Consider the following 18,622-nt stretch of genomic DNA (forward strand, 5'->3'; position numbering starts at 1 on the left):
GTATATTTTGAATGGTGTACTATATCGATATACCAAATATACCATTTGGTATATTTTTTAGTATTTTCGGTATATTTTGAAAATAATACCGCAATATTTTGCCTTTATTAAAAATGGGTAGCGGGTATCTCACAGTCGAGCACACTCGACTGTAACTTTCTTACTTGTTTTTATTTATTTTATAAAATAATTCTCATATTTTTAATATCTTAATATTTACTATCTTTGTAGCTGAACATTATTTAAGTACTGCAAAAGTGGTCTTTAATTGCGGGAAGGAGTTAATCTTGCAGAAAATACCACTAATGGCCTTCGCACGGTTGTTAATGACTCTCGCTGGCAACGTCAATCACATGTAACTTGCAACTGCACACAGAGCAGAAGGCGGTGCAAAATTTACGGCGCATAATGCATTTTGCATATGATGGCGGCGGACTTTGATTGACAGTTGGCCAGACAGTCGCCCACAGGACGCTGGCCGAGAGAGTCAGTGGTGTCTGCAGCAGGCGTAGGCGCATCGAAAATGGCATTAATGGGTCTTAACCGGTTTACGCATAATTAAGGTCGTCAACTGCAAGTGCAGCAGCAGCAGCGACGACAGACAGGCATCGATGTTGATGTCGCTGGCTTTGGTCAGGTCAATGTTGTCTTAAGCGGCTCTAATTAGGCATTTGTTGTTGCTGGCGGTTTGGTCAAGTGCATGATTGGTTTAACTACTATGGTCTGAGATTCAGCCCCTCTGTTTTCTTGCTCTTGCTCTTGCTGTACAGATATTCTACTTAATATACGTGCGTGCTTTTGGTTTGCCCCAATAAGTATGCTATGGGAATTGTGCTGGCGGCTTTTGTTTCTTTCGTTTTTTCGCTTTTATGCGAGACACTTTTTCTGCTGGTGATGCGGCGACAATTGCAGTTGCTTGTTGTTCTTATTTGCCACTCTGTTGCATTTCAGTCAACTTTTCAGCAGAGTTTTTCATTTCATTTTCAATGCAACATCCGTGCCTTGGCGTCCAAATGCACTGCATTGTTGCCTTTTGGCACTTGAGTGCGGCACTGGAACAACAAAAATGCCAGTGAAACAGCCGCATTCTCAAATGAACGACTGAAATATATCCTGTTTAGGTGACTAATTGAAATTACAGCCAGAAAGCAGTGCAAGCAGTGTTGGGAACTGCTTGCTAGTTACAAATGCAGCCTAAAAGTATGCTGCACTTTGTGTACTATGCAAGCTGTTACAAATATACCCCATTCGGGAAACGGTTGCGATGCATAAAAAAATGGTGAACCAAATTTCATTTTTGTCGCTGGAAGCTGCTGATGCGGCATGGCAGACAAAGCGGACAACGGCGGCAATTTCGCAAGTTGTCGCCAGCGCAGTTGCATTCACAGCGCCTTCAAAATGAATTCGCACTACAGAAAGCAGCAGACCAACAGACACCAGATGAACCCCCTACCCCCCCTATTCACCGTTCACCAAACTGAAGCTTCCCTCTTGTTCACCCGCAAAACGAATCAAACGTGCAAGTTATGGAGACTAACGGTTTTGCAAACGATTTAATGGCCAGCCAAAGGGGCATCCCGACACAAAGGCAAACAAACGGCGTCTGGCTGTCACTTAATCGAAGCCATTAGCGTTATTAGTGCAGTCACCTCACCCAACTCTCTCTCTCTCTCTCTTCCCCTCTCTGTCTATTCCCAGGCCTGACTCGCGGCCAGGTAGAGGGCAAACAGCGTCTGAACGTTGTGTATGTAATCCGATTGCGTCTCCAGCGGCCCCTCGACGCCAAAGCGTTCACAAAGCACGCGCACATAATCGCCCAGTGAGATTTGCTGCTGCAGACAGGAGTGATAGGCCTGGTCGAGAGCATCCTTGGTCGCTGGCTCGGCATACGAGTGTGGCCAATGCTCGAGCAACGCATCGATATCCTTACGCGGCTGTGCATCGTACATGGATTGCGTCATGTGCACCTGTTCCACTTCACCAATCCAGCGTTCAATATCCTTGGCAGATCGGGCTGTGGGCACCATCGTTGCCGAGTAGGCGCCACCATGACGCGGCTTTGTGCCACGACTGCCGCTCAGCACGGAGCGCAACTTCATGTTGAGCAAACTGGGTTCGCTTTGTGTGCCCGACGGCTCATCAAGCAGCATTAGACCCAATCGCTGCAACTGCTCATCCAGCTCGCGTTGACGTTGCGGTTGCAACAGAGCTGGTGCCTGTACCTTCAGCATGGCATCCACATCGCCCACGGCGGGCACAAACTCCGGGATGAAGGGCTGCAGATGATAGGGCGTCTCAATCGTTTGTGGCGTATACTTGAGTATGTAGGGAAAGATCTCTTTGAGTTCCGGCTGCAGTGGCAGCTGCTCCCACTTGTCGGGCGTCAAATTGAACGTGTTCATCTCCTGTGCCTGCCCAGCACTGCGTCGCTGCTGCGCTGGCATCGGTAGCTTCTGATGTGCCAACTTCATGCCACTCGCATGCTCTCCGCCAGCTGCCTCGTCCGAGCTGCCAAAGCTCAGCTGGTCATCGGCGATCTGCGGCTGCTTTGCATTGCGTGTGCTGCCAGGACGTGTCTGCGGACGTGGCGCAGTTGACGCCATGCCCAGTCCACTGCCAGCCATTTGCAGCTCGCTGTCATCGTCATCGTCGTCGCTGTCATCGGCCTCGTCATCGTGATCGATAATATCCTGGAGGAGGCCATCGTCATCCGCCGAGTTACCCTGCAGCTGCTGCAGGAGAAGGGAAATTTTTAATTAAAGTGAGTTTGCAATGGTCATGAAAGAGTAGGGAAAGAAGATGGCAGAAGGAAGGCATAAGGCTGTATATTCAGTATATAGAAAATATACAGAAAATGTTCAGAAATTATGAACTAAACTTATATAAAAAGTTCCTACATTTAAGATAAATAAGAGATATACAAAAGAACCTATGAGAGGGAAGAATGGAAAGTTAAAAAATAGAATGGAATGTCAAAAGAAATGTTAGATAGAGATATGGAAAACAGTGCTCTGAGATGGAAAGAGACAACGTTAAAGATTAGACACATGAAATAAAAATTTAATGAGAATGTGAAAACTAGCCAAAAAGGATCATTGAAAGAGATAGGAAGAAAACCCCGAACAGAGAGAAAACGATGGAGTTATATGGTCTATATTAAAAGAAAATAGAGAGTGCAGAACGAAAGTATAGTTGATAAAGTACAGTATTTGCATGCCACCCATTTGAGCTCTATCCACATCATGCAAATTTTCTCCTTCAGGCCATCTCCACCCCATCACCCTCTTTATCCTTCTCACTTACCAAATTGCGTTGCCTGGCCGCCCGTTGTCCGCCTGTAGAGTGTACTGCTGCTGCAGTTGCTCCAGTCTGGCCTCTGGCAGCCGCATCAGACCTCGATGACCTGTCCATTTGCACACTGCTCAGATGCTTGCTGTCCGGGCCACTGATTGTGATCTCCTCATCGTAGTAATTCATGGTGTCTTTCAAGTGCTGATGTGCTGTGTCCTGTTCCCTCCCTTTGGTTGTTGTTGCTGTGTTGCGCTGCGTTGTTATTGGGCGTGGTTGGGTGCCCTTTGTTTAATGATTTTTCAGTGAATTCCTGTTTTTGCGCACTTCCGCGCGCTGGTTTCCGTTGAATCACAGATTCCACTTGCTGTTCGCTGTGGCTCCGTGAACAATTTCCCGACTCCTTACAGGTGCTCTCGTCCTCGTCCTTGCTGGTGTCCTTTTTCTTTCGTTCTGTTCGCGGCCTGTCTTTGAGCTGCTTTTCCATTTACTGCTGTGTGCGCGTTTTCCTTTTTTTGTTTTGGTACCTGAAACTGTCAATTGCTTGGGCCGGTGTTACCTTGACAACGCTGCGTGGTTGTCAATGTTGTTGTGGTTGTTGCTGTTGGTGTTGTTGTTGTTGTTGTTGCCTTACTTATATATTTCAGGTGAAACTCAACGGCTGTTTCATCGGGCGACTCGATGGTTCCATTGCACCTACACTTCTTGGGCTGTTTGGTTTTAATTACATGAAAATTAAATGTAATCTGATTTCCAATACCCTTCCAATATTTCACATTCCTATCTTGCCTATGCAACGGTCCTGAGTCCCGAAGTCCCGAAGTCCCGATTCCCGGCATTGTCTCGCCGCTTCCTCTTTGTTGTTGTTCTCTGTTGTTGCTATTGTGAAATGTGTCTCATTTAAATGAATGCCCAGCTACCACATCAGCCACCAGTCCATGGGCCAGTTTGTGGACTTGGTTTTTATGGCGTGTTTCATTAATGAAAATTATTTTCAGGTTTTAAATGGATTTATGGATTGGCCAATTTGTGTGTGTGAGATTCGTGCTCATGAGCAAAGGGATTACTATTATATTATATTGTCACTGGCGCCAGTTGTAGATCAGAATAAGTTGAAATGGGTGAGAAACTAGAGAAACTACTTTAAGTACCTTAATTATATAATTATTTTGTATAACTAAAACCAAAAAATTCAATTAACTTATCTGTAAATTATATTATACAAATTAAAGACAAACGAATCAGTAAATCGCTAAGAATTTATTGTTTAATTATAAATTCAATTTTATGTTATTAGTAGTTTTTGTATTTAAGTACATATTTAAATATTCAATTTCAAATAGTAATAAATATGGAAATAAATTTATATTGATTTGTGATTGCTTTTAAAAATTGCATTTATATAATTGCTTGCTGCTTACTGTTGACATAACGTGTGTTACCAAATACTTCGCTCAAGTTGTTGGCCAAGAATGTAAACAAAGCAGAAGTTTGACTCAAAACAAGGCAGAGTTTGTTGTGAGTGAGAAGTTGACTTTGTAAACTGTGATTACTTGAAAATTACAGCTCTACTTATACTAATTTAATGACATTTAAAATATTTTATATTTTATATACTTCAGAATAAATTTTTAATTTCATTTGATTTATAAATACGAAAATAAATTAATTAAATGAATCGGTCGTCTATTTACCCCTTTTCGGACAACCATGCATGCAACTTGCGCTTAAACACGGCATGTTTGATGCTTTGGTTTGAGTTGCAACATTTTAGTTCGATTCCAGCAACAAGCAGCGCAACTGCTGGCACATCGAACTTGTCGTCGAGCAGCAGTGGCGAAGTAAACGAATTTGAAAATACGTTTTGCGCTTCATTCTGTTTTGGAATCTTGCGTTGTGCGTTTCGTTGCGGCTGCTCTCGCACTCAACAGATATCGTTATCGTTTGAAGTTGTTCGATCAAAATTTCGACGTTGTTTTTCTGCACTCAACTCCACCGCCCGGTGTTTTTTGGTCTAACGCGCTTTCGGTGTTTGTGCGAATACCACCAAAACGAAAACAAAAAAAAACATATAAAAACATAAAACCACAACAGCAGTGACTAATTAAATGCCAAAGTGTGATTGTGTTGTGTAAATTGAATTAGTGTGACTTTTGATTGAATCCAAATTACAGCAACAATAATAACAAAACGGCCAATAAAAAAAAATATATATACACATATATAAAAAGTTATATAGATAAATAACAAGTTGCAATTGTCGGTAATTAAGCCGGTCGATTGCTTTAATTACGCGGTATATTTTTGCATTAAATCTTGCGCAACGTTTTTGTATTTTTATTTCCATTCGCTCTGTCTCTGGAGATAATTAAAAATCTCCTATCCAACTCCTCCTCGACTAGACATCATTAATAGCCATAAGGCAGTGTGTGTTTGTGTGCTTGTGTGTGTGTGTGTGCACATGTGTATGTGTTTGTGAGCTGTCGTGTAACTGGCAGGATTTTCATTATCAGACACTAAAAGGATTACGAACCCGTTCATCTTCATCATCAGCAGCAGCAACAGCAACAGCAACAGCAGCCTCAACGCCAAATATTTGCGCACATCCGCAAACGGTAAGTTGAAACCCGCCAACGCCCCCTCTCTTTACCCCTCGCCATGCAACTGCACATCCTCTGGCTGTTTTATGTGTTGGCTTTCACGCCTACCTTATGGACAAACCAACATCCCCCTCCCCCTCCCCCTTCCCCACCCAACTGACCCGCCTACAACAAAATGTTTTATATACGCGAACTGTTAAAAAGGGTTATTCCCCCACACTTCCTTCCCTTCTTCCGCCCCATCCAATCCCAGAGGTTCGTGGTCCAATCCCGGGTCAAATTGTTGCCTTCGCATTGTGTAAGGTTAAACTGTGCTTTCCCGAATCCTTTTCCAACTTCAGCAATAAAATGAAATTGTTTTGAATTATTGAGATCCCGGAACTTGGCAACCCTATCCCTCCTATCCCTCCATTTTCTCTCTCCTTTCTTTTTTTTTAATATAATTTATATTTGGCGCATTTATGGTCGCCGGGCCGAGTTCATTGTCAGTATCTGGCCCCAGCTACTGCCACAACTGCCACATATGGAGAGTGTTCTGCAAAAAAAAGGCACAAATAGGTGTCTGGGGCATTAACAGTTAACATGTTGCGGTTTTTGATTGCTCCAAAAGTCTTTTTATCAGCCCATAAAAAAAGGCCAAGTGGTTCGTTCCACACACTCTCTTTCTCTCTCTGGAAGAGGGGAGAGAAGACGAGGTCAGCAATTCCTCCTCAGCAAATTCAAATGCTGGTCTCCATGCTTTGAGCTTATCAATTGAGTGTATAGAATAGTTTTCGGCTTAGTCTCACTTTGATAACAGTTTTTATGACCTGGGTTTGGCTTGCACTTAAATGCAAATGAAACTGACTTTTGGGTTCACTGCACTAAGAAATAAAGAACTCACATCTCTCACAGGCAGAGTTGTAACATAGTTTCTTTTTATTCTGGCAATTGGTAACAGGTTTTAAAAGATTTGCGAGCACATAAAGTGAGCAAAGGCAGTCCGAAAGATTGCTTTGGCAAGATTGAAACTAGAAAATTGCAAAACCTTTTTAGATTTGGCTTCGTAGGAACTACTATAATTGATATAATACATAATTTTCAATTATCTAATCATCTCGAAACTGGTTTTAAAGCTTCAAGTTAACAAATTTGAGTGCCCAATTTAGTATTTGGCAATTTGTAATTAATCATTTCTTAAGAATTTATAGAAACAAAAGAAGCCAACACATTTTTGGCAAATGTTTATTCATAATTTAGCACCCAATTAACTATAATTAAGAAATGTAGAAAAATAGAGTAGCTGTTGAAATTCCAGTTTTATTTTTTAATATTTCCTCAAGTCTTCTCATTCGCCAAAAGACGCTTTCTTTTTTGAACTGAAATTCAGAAATTAAATTAAAATAATATTTATTAATGAATCTCAATGTTGCACAGCTTATCGAGTGTGTGAGATATAAATGAAAATTGTTTCCGCTATTGCGGTCGTTTAAAGTTGATTGAATGACCTTTCTTCCCTTTTGGTGGAGTAATTGAATGGGCCGCAATCAATGGAGCTCACACAGTTGGCCTGCCAATCTATTTACCTTAAATATTGACAGGCTTTTGTTATCAGATTCATTACAGAGAACAGTTCGCATTGCTCGCTTACATTTGGAATTTATTTGCTTCGCAGCCGCAGCTAATTAATTTCCATTCAACTTAGATACAAATGAGCGACCGAAATTGAATATGGTCGAAGCTACACAAGAGGAACAGCTGGTAAAAATGTAGCAAACCAGAGATGGCCAGAATGGCCAATATAAATTCCAGACTGGACTTTTTATTTGTATTTCTGCGGTCGCTCTGTCTGTTTTTATTGTAATCTTTTATGGTGGACGAATAGCAGCAGCAAATGTTTTGCTCCAATTCTTTAGCGTTTCGTTGTGGCCATGGTCATAACTAAAAGCGTCGACCTATTTTCTTAAGAGTAAAATTCACGGACACAGCGCCTAAAAGCAGGCAACACTTGTCTGCCTTCCGCCCTCCATTCTCCACCCTCAGACTTTCGGTTTTCATTGTTTTGGCCTGCTTATCGCAAAACTCTCATCGCAGTTTTTCTCTAAGCATTTTTATGTCTGTTGTGCTTTGTTTTTCTCTTTTTTGTTGTTGCTGTTATTTTCCCAGCAAAACTGCAAACTGTTGGCTCTACTGTTCATAGGCTTAAGGATGCTCTCAGCTCTCGAAGGATAATCATCAGCATGCGCGGCCATGTTCTCAAGTTCCTTTCCGTTCTTTCGTTCTTTCGTTTTGTCGTTTCAAGTTCAAGCGAAAGTGAAACGTGTCGGGTTCTTGGTTAACGTCTCTGCGTCTTAAAGGCAACTTTTTGGGGGGGGGGGACCATAAAATTAAAAATTGTTGTGTGTGCCGAGTGGAAAGTTCGTTTGGCAATTTGATTTAAGTTGCACTCACAGTCACAGTCACAGTCACGCTATAAGAACACAGCACAGACAACGGCAAACAAGACAAAGTTTTCCAGACCCGTCACAACACATAAAGCGATAAGATGCCAAGCCGTAGACTCGAATTATGTTTGACATTTTCAGCCAGATTGGTTTTTATTTAAATTAGTTTCAAATACAAGCCTAGTCTTTGCTCCCCACCTCCCCCGTTCAATGCTCGCTGAAGTGTTAAAACAACTGGCGAACCCAAGAGAGCAAAAGCCTAAAAAATTGATTTTCATATTCTGAATTTGCCTTTCCGCTGAGATTTGCAAAAAGAATACGAAAAGTTTATGTTGCTGAAAGGGTTCAAAAGGGTATATTAAGTAGGTGTCAGTATATGAAAAATAACTTTATATATCTGAGAGTATTAGAGATATAGATTTGATCATGTTGAATGCCGGAAATATTTATGAAATAAATTATTATTTTAAGCATTTGGCTGAAGAGCATTCGCTTGTCGAGCAATCTCTGTTTACAGCATTCAGATTATTATTATTCTTTATGATTTGGGGGGTCTCTCTGCTGGCTCAGCTGTTGTTCAATGATTTCGATGAGGTTCCTCCTCAAAAAGTTTTGCAAGTCATGTGATATGGCAAAGCTGCTGCTGCAAATAAGCAAAATCAACTCAAAGTGCCGACTGAGCTGAGCATCAAATTTCGGCGATGCTTCACTTCGAGTTCCCTTTGTATCGATGACAAATTGGAATAATAATCGCCAAAATTGAATATGAAAATATTATTTGTATTTTTCTATATATACTCGTATATATTCTCAATATTATTTCACAGCTGTTATTGAGGTACTGCGACTCGGTTGAGCTAAGCAGAAAAGCAAATAATTGCTAGGCAAGTGTATAAATAAATTAAATGAAATTTATTGTTTGCGCAAGTGTCACAAGTTTTGTCAACACCCTTTTCAAAAACGAAACGCGAAATGAAAAATACAAAACCAAAATGAAAATGAAAACTGAAAACTGAAAATGGAAATGAAAATGAATAAGGCAAAAGCAAAGCAAACGCAACACAATGACAGCCGCTTATTAAATGGGTCTCAGCCCAAAATTAAACATCTGCAAGTTTTTGTCAAACAAAAGTCGGCTGGGTAAACTTTGAACCTTACATGGGCCACTGTCCGATTAGGTTTAGACTTTTGATTACGATGGTGAAAAACAACTTTCCCATCTCCATCTCAGAGATGCAACGTGATGATGTCTGTAAGCCAAGCTTAAGCTTGTTCAACACCAGAAACACTCATCCGTCGTTTTGGGCGTGGATCATTTATCAAAATTTACATAGCCCAGGGAGGGAAAGGCCGGAAAAACTCAGAAAGTGAAATGTTATGCATATGACAAGAGCAGGCGTCGAAGCTATCACAACGAAGCACTTCGATTGGGTGGCTTGTCAATGAGATTGATTGTTCGCCAAACTCAACAAATATCTTTGGCCAAGTGGCGCCAGCAACAGAGTCAGGCTCAGGTGTTGGCCAAACAAATGTCCATTAATGACGGCACATGAACAGAGATATCTCCAAGATGATGATGATGATGCTGCCTAGGCCATAAAAATTGAGATATCTCAACTTCATTTATATTGACTCTAGTTAATGGTTTGGAAATTGAAGTTGTTATAACCTACAGCTTGGCATTTTTAAGTAGAAATAAATAAGAAATGCAAATAGCGAGAGATAGAAAGAGAAAGAGAAAGAGAAAGAGAGAGAGAGACAGAGAGAGAGGGAGAGAAAGAGAAAGAGAAAGAGAAAGAGAGAAAGAGAAAGAGAGAGAGAGAGACATCAACTAAAGAATGCTTTTTGCCACTTTTGAACAACTGCAAATTGCAGCAACATTTTTCGACAGCAGCAGCTTCGGGGCAGTTTAGTGTGCTAAATCAAAAGTATCCTTGGCAAACAAACACACACAGAGACACACACACTTGCCTGACTCCTCAACTTGTGCTCATAATTAGCAAAAGTGGCTTGAAAAACGGGCCAAAATGACGACGAGAGAAAGGCGCATTCTATCTTTTAATGAGCCAAAACACAGCGAAAGGCCCGAGGCGCAACTTAAATTAAAATATGAAACTAACTGCTTGCAAAATGGCCTCGCATAATGTCATAAATAAGCCATATAATAGAATATATACCATATATATATACTATATAGTATATACCATATAACTTATTCAGTATATTTGAGTACATTACTGCACGCTTGGTTGACCCAATTCTTGCAGATGCATAACAATGCATAGGATAGAACCGCGCCCCAAATTCCGATTGTTTTCCTCCCCTTGTTTTCTTACTGCTCTATGCTCCACTGCGCTCTCTCTGTCTCTCTCCTCCTCTCCCTCTCTGTCGCACAGTATAACATATCGGTGTCTCTGGCATTATTTGGACAGTATTATTATTTTGTTGTTGTTGTTGGTGTGTTCTTTGCATGTGGGATTGTCAGCGTGTTTCAAGGGTGTTTCTCTCGCTTGCCTTAATAAATTGGGTCAACGGTGCGTATGAGAATTTGGCATTTTTATACAAGTTGTCTACGTTGACAATGCCACGGCTCACAAAATTGATTAAAATGCGCCAGATAAAAAGGAAGTACATAGGAAAAAAACATGTTGAAAATATGTAAGCTGAATATTTAGATGCGCTTATTAAAGCATTAGCTTTATTTATTCAGGAAATGAATACGCGAACAAATTAATTAAAGATATATGCCACAAATTATTGTTAAATGTATAAATGAAAGAAAGTTATAGGCATAATAATCTCCATTTTTAATTAATATTTACTAATTTATGTTTTATGCTATACACAAAACTAATTCTAATTAATTACTGAGAGCAAAAAAGAATATTTTAAATGCAAATTAGCAAATTTTATGTTTTATGAAATACTCAAACTGAATTCTAATTAATAGTCAGATGAAAATATTGTATTAGTTATTTGTTACTGAATTTAGAAAAGAGTATTTTAAATTTAAATGTACAAATTTATGTTTTAAGCCATGTACAAACATACATGCAATTAATAGTCAGATAAAAATATTGTGTTATTTATATCGGAGTAAAAGTAAAAAAAATGAAAAGAATGAATGCAAGCTTCTTAGCAAAGTCCTTAAACTCTGTGAAATAGAGCAAAGACTTGCGCGGAGTTATTGAGCGCGAAATAACAGCAAATACATGACAGTAACAACATCGAGAACAGCGAACAGCGAACAAAAACAACAACAACACCAAGCAGAACCGCAATGGAAACGTGTTTGACTTGCACGTGCGTTATATATTCATCATACGCCATGGTGACGCACCCTGACAATTCCTCCCCCTGCAAATGTTTTGCTGCGTGATGCGTGCTGCGTTGTGGGACACAACCTGACGCCCTCCTGTTGGATTATTGTGTGTTGTGTGTGTGCAGTTTGCAGGTTGTCTTTAGAGGGTTGACGCACGATGGCCAATTATGAATTTGTCTCTATTTGTTTATGTTAATGCGGCCGAGCAACATGCAAACAACAAGCCACAGCGACATACCGAAACAATCGCAACAACAGAAACAGAAACCAATAATATATATATATTCAGGTATATCTGCATGCGCATAAAACTTCCACTTTTGTATCTGCTGAATGTATCTGGACGTATTTTGTATCTTGCAGATACGCTGTACTTGTTTTGCCTTGCAGCAAAAAACTTTGAGCAGCAAAATGTTATTGTATTGTTGGTGCAAAAGTTTAGCAACTCTTAAGAGATAGATACACAAACAATTTGGCACGTGTTGACACTCAGTCACCTCGCCTCGGTTGCCAGGCACTCACACAAAAAAAAAACAAATAACAAAAAACAGAAAACAACAACACTAAAAAGTTGTGCTTAAACAATTTCTGAAAGGATTTTAAACGATTTTTAATTAAATTTATGTAGACAGCTGCCGTTAGAAGAAGTTGTTACGTCTCTCTCTCTCTTTGCCCAACATAACCATTTATTCTTGTAAACAAAATTCTGGCAAAAAAAGATCAGAAACCCGTAAGAATCTTTCATTTACCGCTGCATGAAGAAACTCGGGCAGAGGGCCAACCAAAAATGACTATGACAAAGACGCGAAAAGACAAAGAGAAGCATACGAAAAAAAATACAAAATAAATAAACTGACTCATAATAAACCTCAATTCCAGAACCTGAACCCTCACACCGATTGCCTCAGCAGACGTGTCGAATAAAAATAAAAGATTGCTTATGAATACGATATAAATAAATGTGCATAAATGAGTTGAGCATTTAAATACCTGTCGCTATCATTAGTTAGCTCATCATTTGACTGGCCAGAAATAAATAAAAATATAAACTCAATAATTCAATCATCTATTGGCGTTATACTACGGTTTATCTGACATTTTAGCTTATCTGCCTCTTCAGAGGGGAAGAAGGGAGGGGCAAGTATTGGTATTTAAGGTATTGGTCTAGATTGGGGCCACGACATCAAGCTGAATTCTTGATAGCGTATCTAAGACAAACACACAACACAAACAGCAATAGCAACAGAACTTGGTTCCATTCATATTGATATGATAGAGTTGTATAGTAGTATTTTGTGTGTGTTAACTGTTTCGCCTGTGCTGATAAAGCATTTTCTTCTTCTTCTTCTTCTGTGGTGCTTATTGCGGTGGTTCGTAAATGATATGAGACACAACTTTGGCAGCATATAGCTCGTTGTAGTAACCGTTTATGAGGTCAGTAATTTGGTAATTGACAATTGTGTGTTCCGAAAATTGGGTCAGCTAACTTACGATGGCTTACACAACGGTAGTTGGAGTTTTAGAGTCTAGACTTTTGAGCAAATATGAGTAAGTTTAAATAGACGTTTTTTTGCTAGTTCTGCTCTTTGGCATTATGTTTATGAAAGTTGTTTCCATTCCGTAAAAGCCAAACAAACATTGCATAATCACATTTCTCATTATGTATGGCAAGTAAATTTAGTGTGTTGCCTTTTTCGTGCACACCAGAAAAACGAATTCTCCATTTATGTTTTGAATATGCGCTTTGGCAGTCAGTTAACACTCTTGACAGCTTCCAGCTACAGTTCCCTGGTCTATATATGGACTTGAGAGTCAGACAAATTTGTTGGCTGCCTGTCTGTTGGCCTGTCGATTGGCTTACATAATCCCCCTACATATTATTTCTGTACCAGTTGCTGCCCCATTGTTTCTGTCATTATTAATCCAATTAACAGCAAAAGAACAGGCACACGTCCAGGCCATGCACACACACACAGACACAGCAGTAGTCCAAGGCAAACTCATATGGATACGAATACACTCACTCAGCGAAAAACGTGCTGCAAGCAAATTGGGTCAGTCAATGTGCACGAGACCGCGATGCCAACTGAGAATCTCTCTCTTGGGGCTATGGTCACTAAAATAGTCTCTGTCTCTGTCTCTCTCTTTCTCTCTCTGTGTCTTTGTCGCTGTGTCCGTGGTAAGCGGCTTAGTTGCAGCTACTTAGCGACAGACATTGGGGCGGTGGCAATGCCAATGTATCAACATAATGACGAATGATGATGGCTTAAAGCAGCAACAGCTACTGTAAAAATCCACTGCTAACCACTTTAGACCACCACTGTGGTGCTTTTGGCTAAGTGCATTCCATGTGGCCATGCCTACAACGATGAGAAAAAAGGTCAAGTTCAGAGTGAAACACAAATAACTTGGCTCAGCACTTCAACTTCAACTCAAACTCACTTCACCTCATCCAAGTGGCTTCCCTTGGCAGCGGAGCACTTTATACTTTATACTCCGTAATTGTTTATAAGCCACACTTTAACCAGACTGAAAGTGGCGATTAAGTTGCTAAAAAACTTTATGCTGCAAATTGAAAACAATGCAACAAGAGAGATTATGTTCTCAAACATAAATATTGTAAGCACTGAAAATTGATCAAATACAATGTTTGCTTTACACACTCTCATTGAATCTTAATCTCAATTGTCAAATCAACGTCTTAATCAATTATAGACTGGAATTATTATTTCAGACCAGCAAATTGAATTGTTTATCAGCGTTAAGTCGAATCGAGTGCACTTTGAGTGCTGTTTGTTTATACATCTCTGTTATTCACCTATAAGATGGTTTATATTCACCGTATTTGAACAAGTGGTTCTCAATATTCTCGTTTTAGTTGGCAATTGTGAGAGACTTTAATGGGTTAATGTGCACATTGCCACCAGCAGAATAATGTGTTGTTCAAGTTGCTCGTTTATCAGCGTATTTCTTTCTTCTTCTCTTTAATTAAATGTTGAAAACTTCTGGTGCGATAATAAGTTGTTTACGTTTTTAAAATAAAATTATAAACTCTGGCAACAAGTTTTGATAAATATGCTCTATCGCAATGTGTATAAAAAGAGTTCTTAAAATAAGGAAATATGCAGAAATACTATTCCCAAAATATTAAGCAGTCAATTTTTAAGAAATAATCTGCGAGAAATATTTCAATTTTATCTGCAAATATTCTCAACATTTATATTCTCAATATTTATATATATATTTTTAATCTTTCACAACATTTCCGTAGCATATTTTCAAAAGATTAATCAGTCAATTTTTAAGAAATAAACTGGGCATATTTTAACTTTTGACAAAACGAAAAAATATTTCAATTTTATCTGCAAATATGTTATTCTCAACAAGCTGAAAAACAAATGCTGCATATTTACATTGAAATATATTTTTTATCTTTCATATTTCCGTAGCATATTGCAGTAAACTTTTAAGAAATAAACTGCGTTTTTTTTTAATCTTTGACAAAATGAAGAAATATTTCAATTATATCTGCAAGCTGAGATGCTGCACATTTACTGTGAAATATATTTTTAATCTTTCACAACATTTCCGTAGCATATTTTCAAAATATTAATCAGTCAACTTTTAAGAAATAAACTGCGCATATTTGCAGTGACTTTTACAATCTTTGACAAAACGAAAAATATTTCAATTTTATCTGCAAATATTCTCAACAAGCTGAGAAATAAAGGCTGAAATATATTTTTAGTCATTCACAAAATGTTCAGTAGTCCTTACATATTAAATATTGTATGCACATGTATTTGAAATGCTGTTTCAACATATTCTCCATTTACTGCAGTCTCAAATATAATCTTTTTTTCGCCTGAACAAAAACAAATAAAGTGAAAACGCAGACTTGCAACAGTAGCTGCGACGTTGCCATTTGCCACACGTACCTGCTGTCAATGTGTCAATATAACCGCTCTCCATCAAACCAATTCCATGTGACAATTGATAATAATGGTCATTCTGTATTTGTTGGCTTTTCCAGTTTTCCAGACAGAGTTTAACCTTTACACTTTTGCCTGTTGCTAAGCAGCTTATAGGGGCAGTGACAACCATGTTGAGTGACTGACAATTTCAAGAGCAGCGACCACAACAACAACAACAACAACAACAATTTATGACTAATGGCTAGAAAATGCAGTGGACATAGAGTTCAAACACACACACTCACTCACATTTACATTAATCATCAAGAGAACAACAAGTACAACAACAAGAGATATGAGATTACACACATTCATATGAACTGCAAGATTCAAGATAGCACAAAAAAAAAAAAAAAAAAAAAAAAAATATATAAATACAATTGTGGTTTATAATGAAAAATATGATGAAAGCAATGCATGAAGAGGAAAAAGAACCTAACTTGAATTCCTGCACATCGCAAACGCATGAGTGTGTGTGTGAATGTGTGTGTGAATGGGGCTTTAAGCCCGGGACTGATTGAAGACGCATACTCAGCTACCCATACATTTGCATAAGTTGTTGAACTTTAGATAAACGCTTCAGTCGACGAGTCTTCAAGTGTCGATGATTGTCGAGACAAACTATCAGATGAACTGAAAGAGAAAGAGCGTGTGTGCGAGAGAGAGAGAGAAGGGGGGAAAGGGAGAGCATGAGCTGCCTCTAGGCGAAATTATGATTCAGTAAATTGGTGAAAGAGCTACGCATTTTACTATGGTTACTTTTTGTCAATTTTAATTTACTACGCCTCAAGCCTGATGGCTTAATTCAAGTGCCATTCAAGTGGTAGGTACCATTGGGTGCCATTGGCTTCCATCGAGTTTCATTGGGTGCCAGACCAGACCAAGTCAAGGCTTCAGAGGTTGAGAGGTTGAGTTTTGGGTTTGAGTTTGAGTTTTTGCGGCATTGATTTGCATAAATTGCCAATGGGCGTCAACTCTCCTTTTGCCACGAACGAAAACTTGTTGAAAAACTCCAAATTGCAGCTACCTGTTGGAGGCGTGGTCTCCTGATAGGATTTTGCCATTGTCTCCCCCCCTCTTCCTAACACAAAATATAAAATTTTATGTATATTTGCCTTTGCCTTTGCATAGCGCGTGTCTTACGTGACATTCCCTTGGCTTGACTCGGCAAAAATATGGCGACAAAAACTCCAAAAACCATTTTTATACAAATGTGTTGTAAATTTGCATTTTGGTTGCTAACCAAAGTCCGACTGATTGAGTTTTGGTTCAAAGGGTTATTACGTGTAAGATTGGTAATCAGCACGAAGCTGATTAAGCTGAGGTCGACAGAGCATTAAGTCGATTCTAATATTTGCTCGGTTTCAATTTTTCATTTCTAGGAAACAATCACAATGAGGTTACCTCCAGATTTGTGTATTTTTTTTAAATGTGTGTAGTGCCTAACAAGTATTTATTTGCGATCCTCTTCAAAAATATTATCAATGGAAAATAAAATTGCCACAATTCGCTTCGCTCGACAGACAGAAAAAGATATTAAAGATTCTTAAGAAAGGTTCCAAATTTAAAATTTCTGAAAATGTTAAAAATAAAAAGTAAATATAACTCCTAGAGAATTTGGATATATTTATAATGGTTAATAAAAATAATAATAATAATGATAATTTCGTGACGTCATAGACTAATTTTAGAAAAATTATAATTTCAAAATATTAAAGACATCCTTTAAGCTATAACAATTCTTAAGTAATCCGTAATAGGTATAATTTAATAATTTTCTCTAAGTAAAATCAAATTGAAGTCGAGCTGGAATATAAAATGGCAATTATCTATAATTCATATTATCTTTAGGTTTTTTTGCTTAACAAATTCTGAAATAATTAGTAATATGAATAATTTAAAAATTTTTTCAATTAAATAGAATGAAAATTAAATATTAAATGGAAATTCTCTATAATCTAAGAGAGTATTTTTAGTTTTTCCCCCTGAAGTACAGAGCACAAAGCAATTCGGTGTCGTTTGAATAAAGCCATTCAAGTTGCTCATATTTTGTCAACAATTTGGAGGCTGCTCTGCGCTCTGTTCACTCGACTCGACTGGGCTGCTGATAAGCTCCAGCAAAAGCGACAAAAACGAAGCGAAAATGTAAACAGAAACGGCATTATCATAATTGCTTATGCTTCATTACATATTTGCCCGGGCAGCGGCATGAGTTTCTGTGAGTCGCGACTGAAAATCGGAAGAACGAATTGAAGGCAAACTGAACCAATGTGGTTGCTGGCTGAGGCATTTGAGGAGTCAGCATGAGAGGAAGGCGTAGATCAGTTGGGCATAATCATTGAATAAACAAAAGCTGATAAAACAAAAGCCACATAAATAAGCGCAAATATTTGTGAATATATATGTATATATGTACATGCATAAGCCAAGTGCACAGATAAAGATAAAGATCACGAATTGACGCGAGGCGACGCAAAACGACGACGACGAGAAAAACCACAAAACCAAAAAGCCAAAGGGGCAGTTAGCTGGTTTTTTTTTTCTTTATTTTTGGTTTTGGCTTAGGAGTGGGGACTGTGAGCTAGAGAGTCGGTCAGGCTAACGGTATTGTGTGCGGTTCATTGTGTGCCACAAAGCCACAGAGCGAGCACAGATGGGGCACAGTTAGAGCACGCCCGAAAAAGGGCATGTCTTCCATGTGGCCACTAAACAGACAAAGGCATCCATCGACAGACATCGCCATCGCCATCGCCATCGCCATGTGTGTCCGCTCGCATTTTGCTTTTGCTTTTGCTTTTTTTCATACATACTTCTTACTTCTATTTTTTTTTTTTGCCCGCGTCCGCCCGTGACTTGGCGATTTTATTTTCGCTCCATTTGTGGCCATAAATATTCAGTCAAGTGTCATCTCGTCGTGGCATGTGTAGTGGAGTTTGAAATGAAATAGATGCGGTTGCTGCGCCTGGTTGAAAGAGAAGAGAAGAGGAGGGGAACAACAAGCTACTCACAAGTCGC

At 39.0% G+C, this 18,622-nt stretch overlaps 2 protein-coding genes across 2 annotated transcripts in view; one reads left to right on the forward strand and one right to left on the reverse strand.

The window, feature by feature from the left end:
• Positions 1–226: 226 nt before the first annotated feature.
• Positions 227–4,056, reverse strand: LOC132798908 (uncharacterized). The gene is made up of 2 exons (XM_060810938.1): positions 3,304–4,056; positions 227–2,732 (listed from the first exon to the last, which is right to left on the reverse strand). Exons 1-2 carry the CDS (start codon positions 3,475–3,477, stop codon positions 1,689–1,691), a joined length of 1,218 nt encoding a protein of 405 aa, XP_060666921.1. The 5' UTR covers positions 3,478–4,056; the 3' UTR covers positions 227–1,688.
• Positions 4,057–5,152: 1,096 nt separating this feature from the next.
• The window catches only part of LOC132783714 (uncharacterized), a 54,195-nt gene continuing 40,725 nt past the window's right edge, over positions 5,153–18,622 (forward strand). Inside the window, exon 1 of the mRNA XM_060789061.1 lies at positions 5,153–5,903. The gene's annotated coding sequence lies outside the window, so the exon portion shown is untranslated. The remainder of the gene's footprint in view (positions 5,904–18,622) is intronic.

Source organism: Drosophila nasuta, chromosome 2L (genome assembly GCF_023558535.2).
Source record: "Drosophila nasuta strain 15112-1781.00 chromosome 2L, ASM2355853v1, whole genome shotgun sequence".
In the NCBI taxonomy this organism is placed as follows: Eukaryota; Metazoa; Arthropoda; class Insecta; order Diptera; family Drosophilidae; genus Drosophila; species Drosophila nasuta.

What these genes read in the sequence shown, in the direction of transcription:
- LOC132798908 (XM_060810938.1), bottom strand. Translation starts at nt 3,477, where the DNA reads ATGAATTACTACGATGAGGAGATCACAATCAGTGGCCCGGACAGCAAG. An exon ending in CGGCCAGGCAACGCAATTTG is followed by an intron (nt 2,733 to 3,303) that starts GTAAGTGAGAAG and finishes CTTCTCCTGCAG; the next exon opens with CAGCTGCAGGGTAACTCGGC.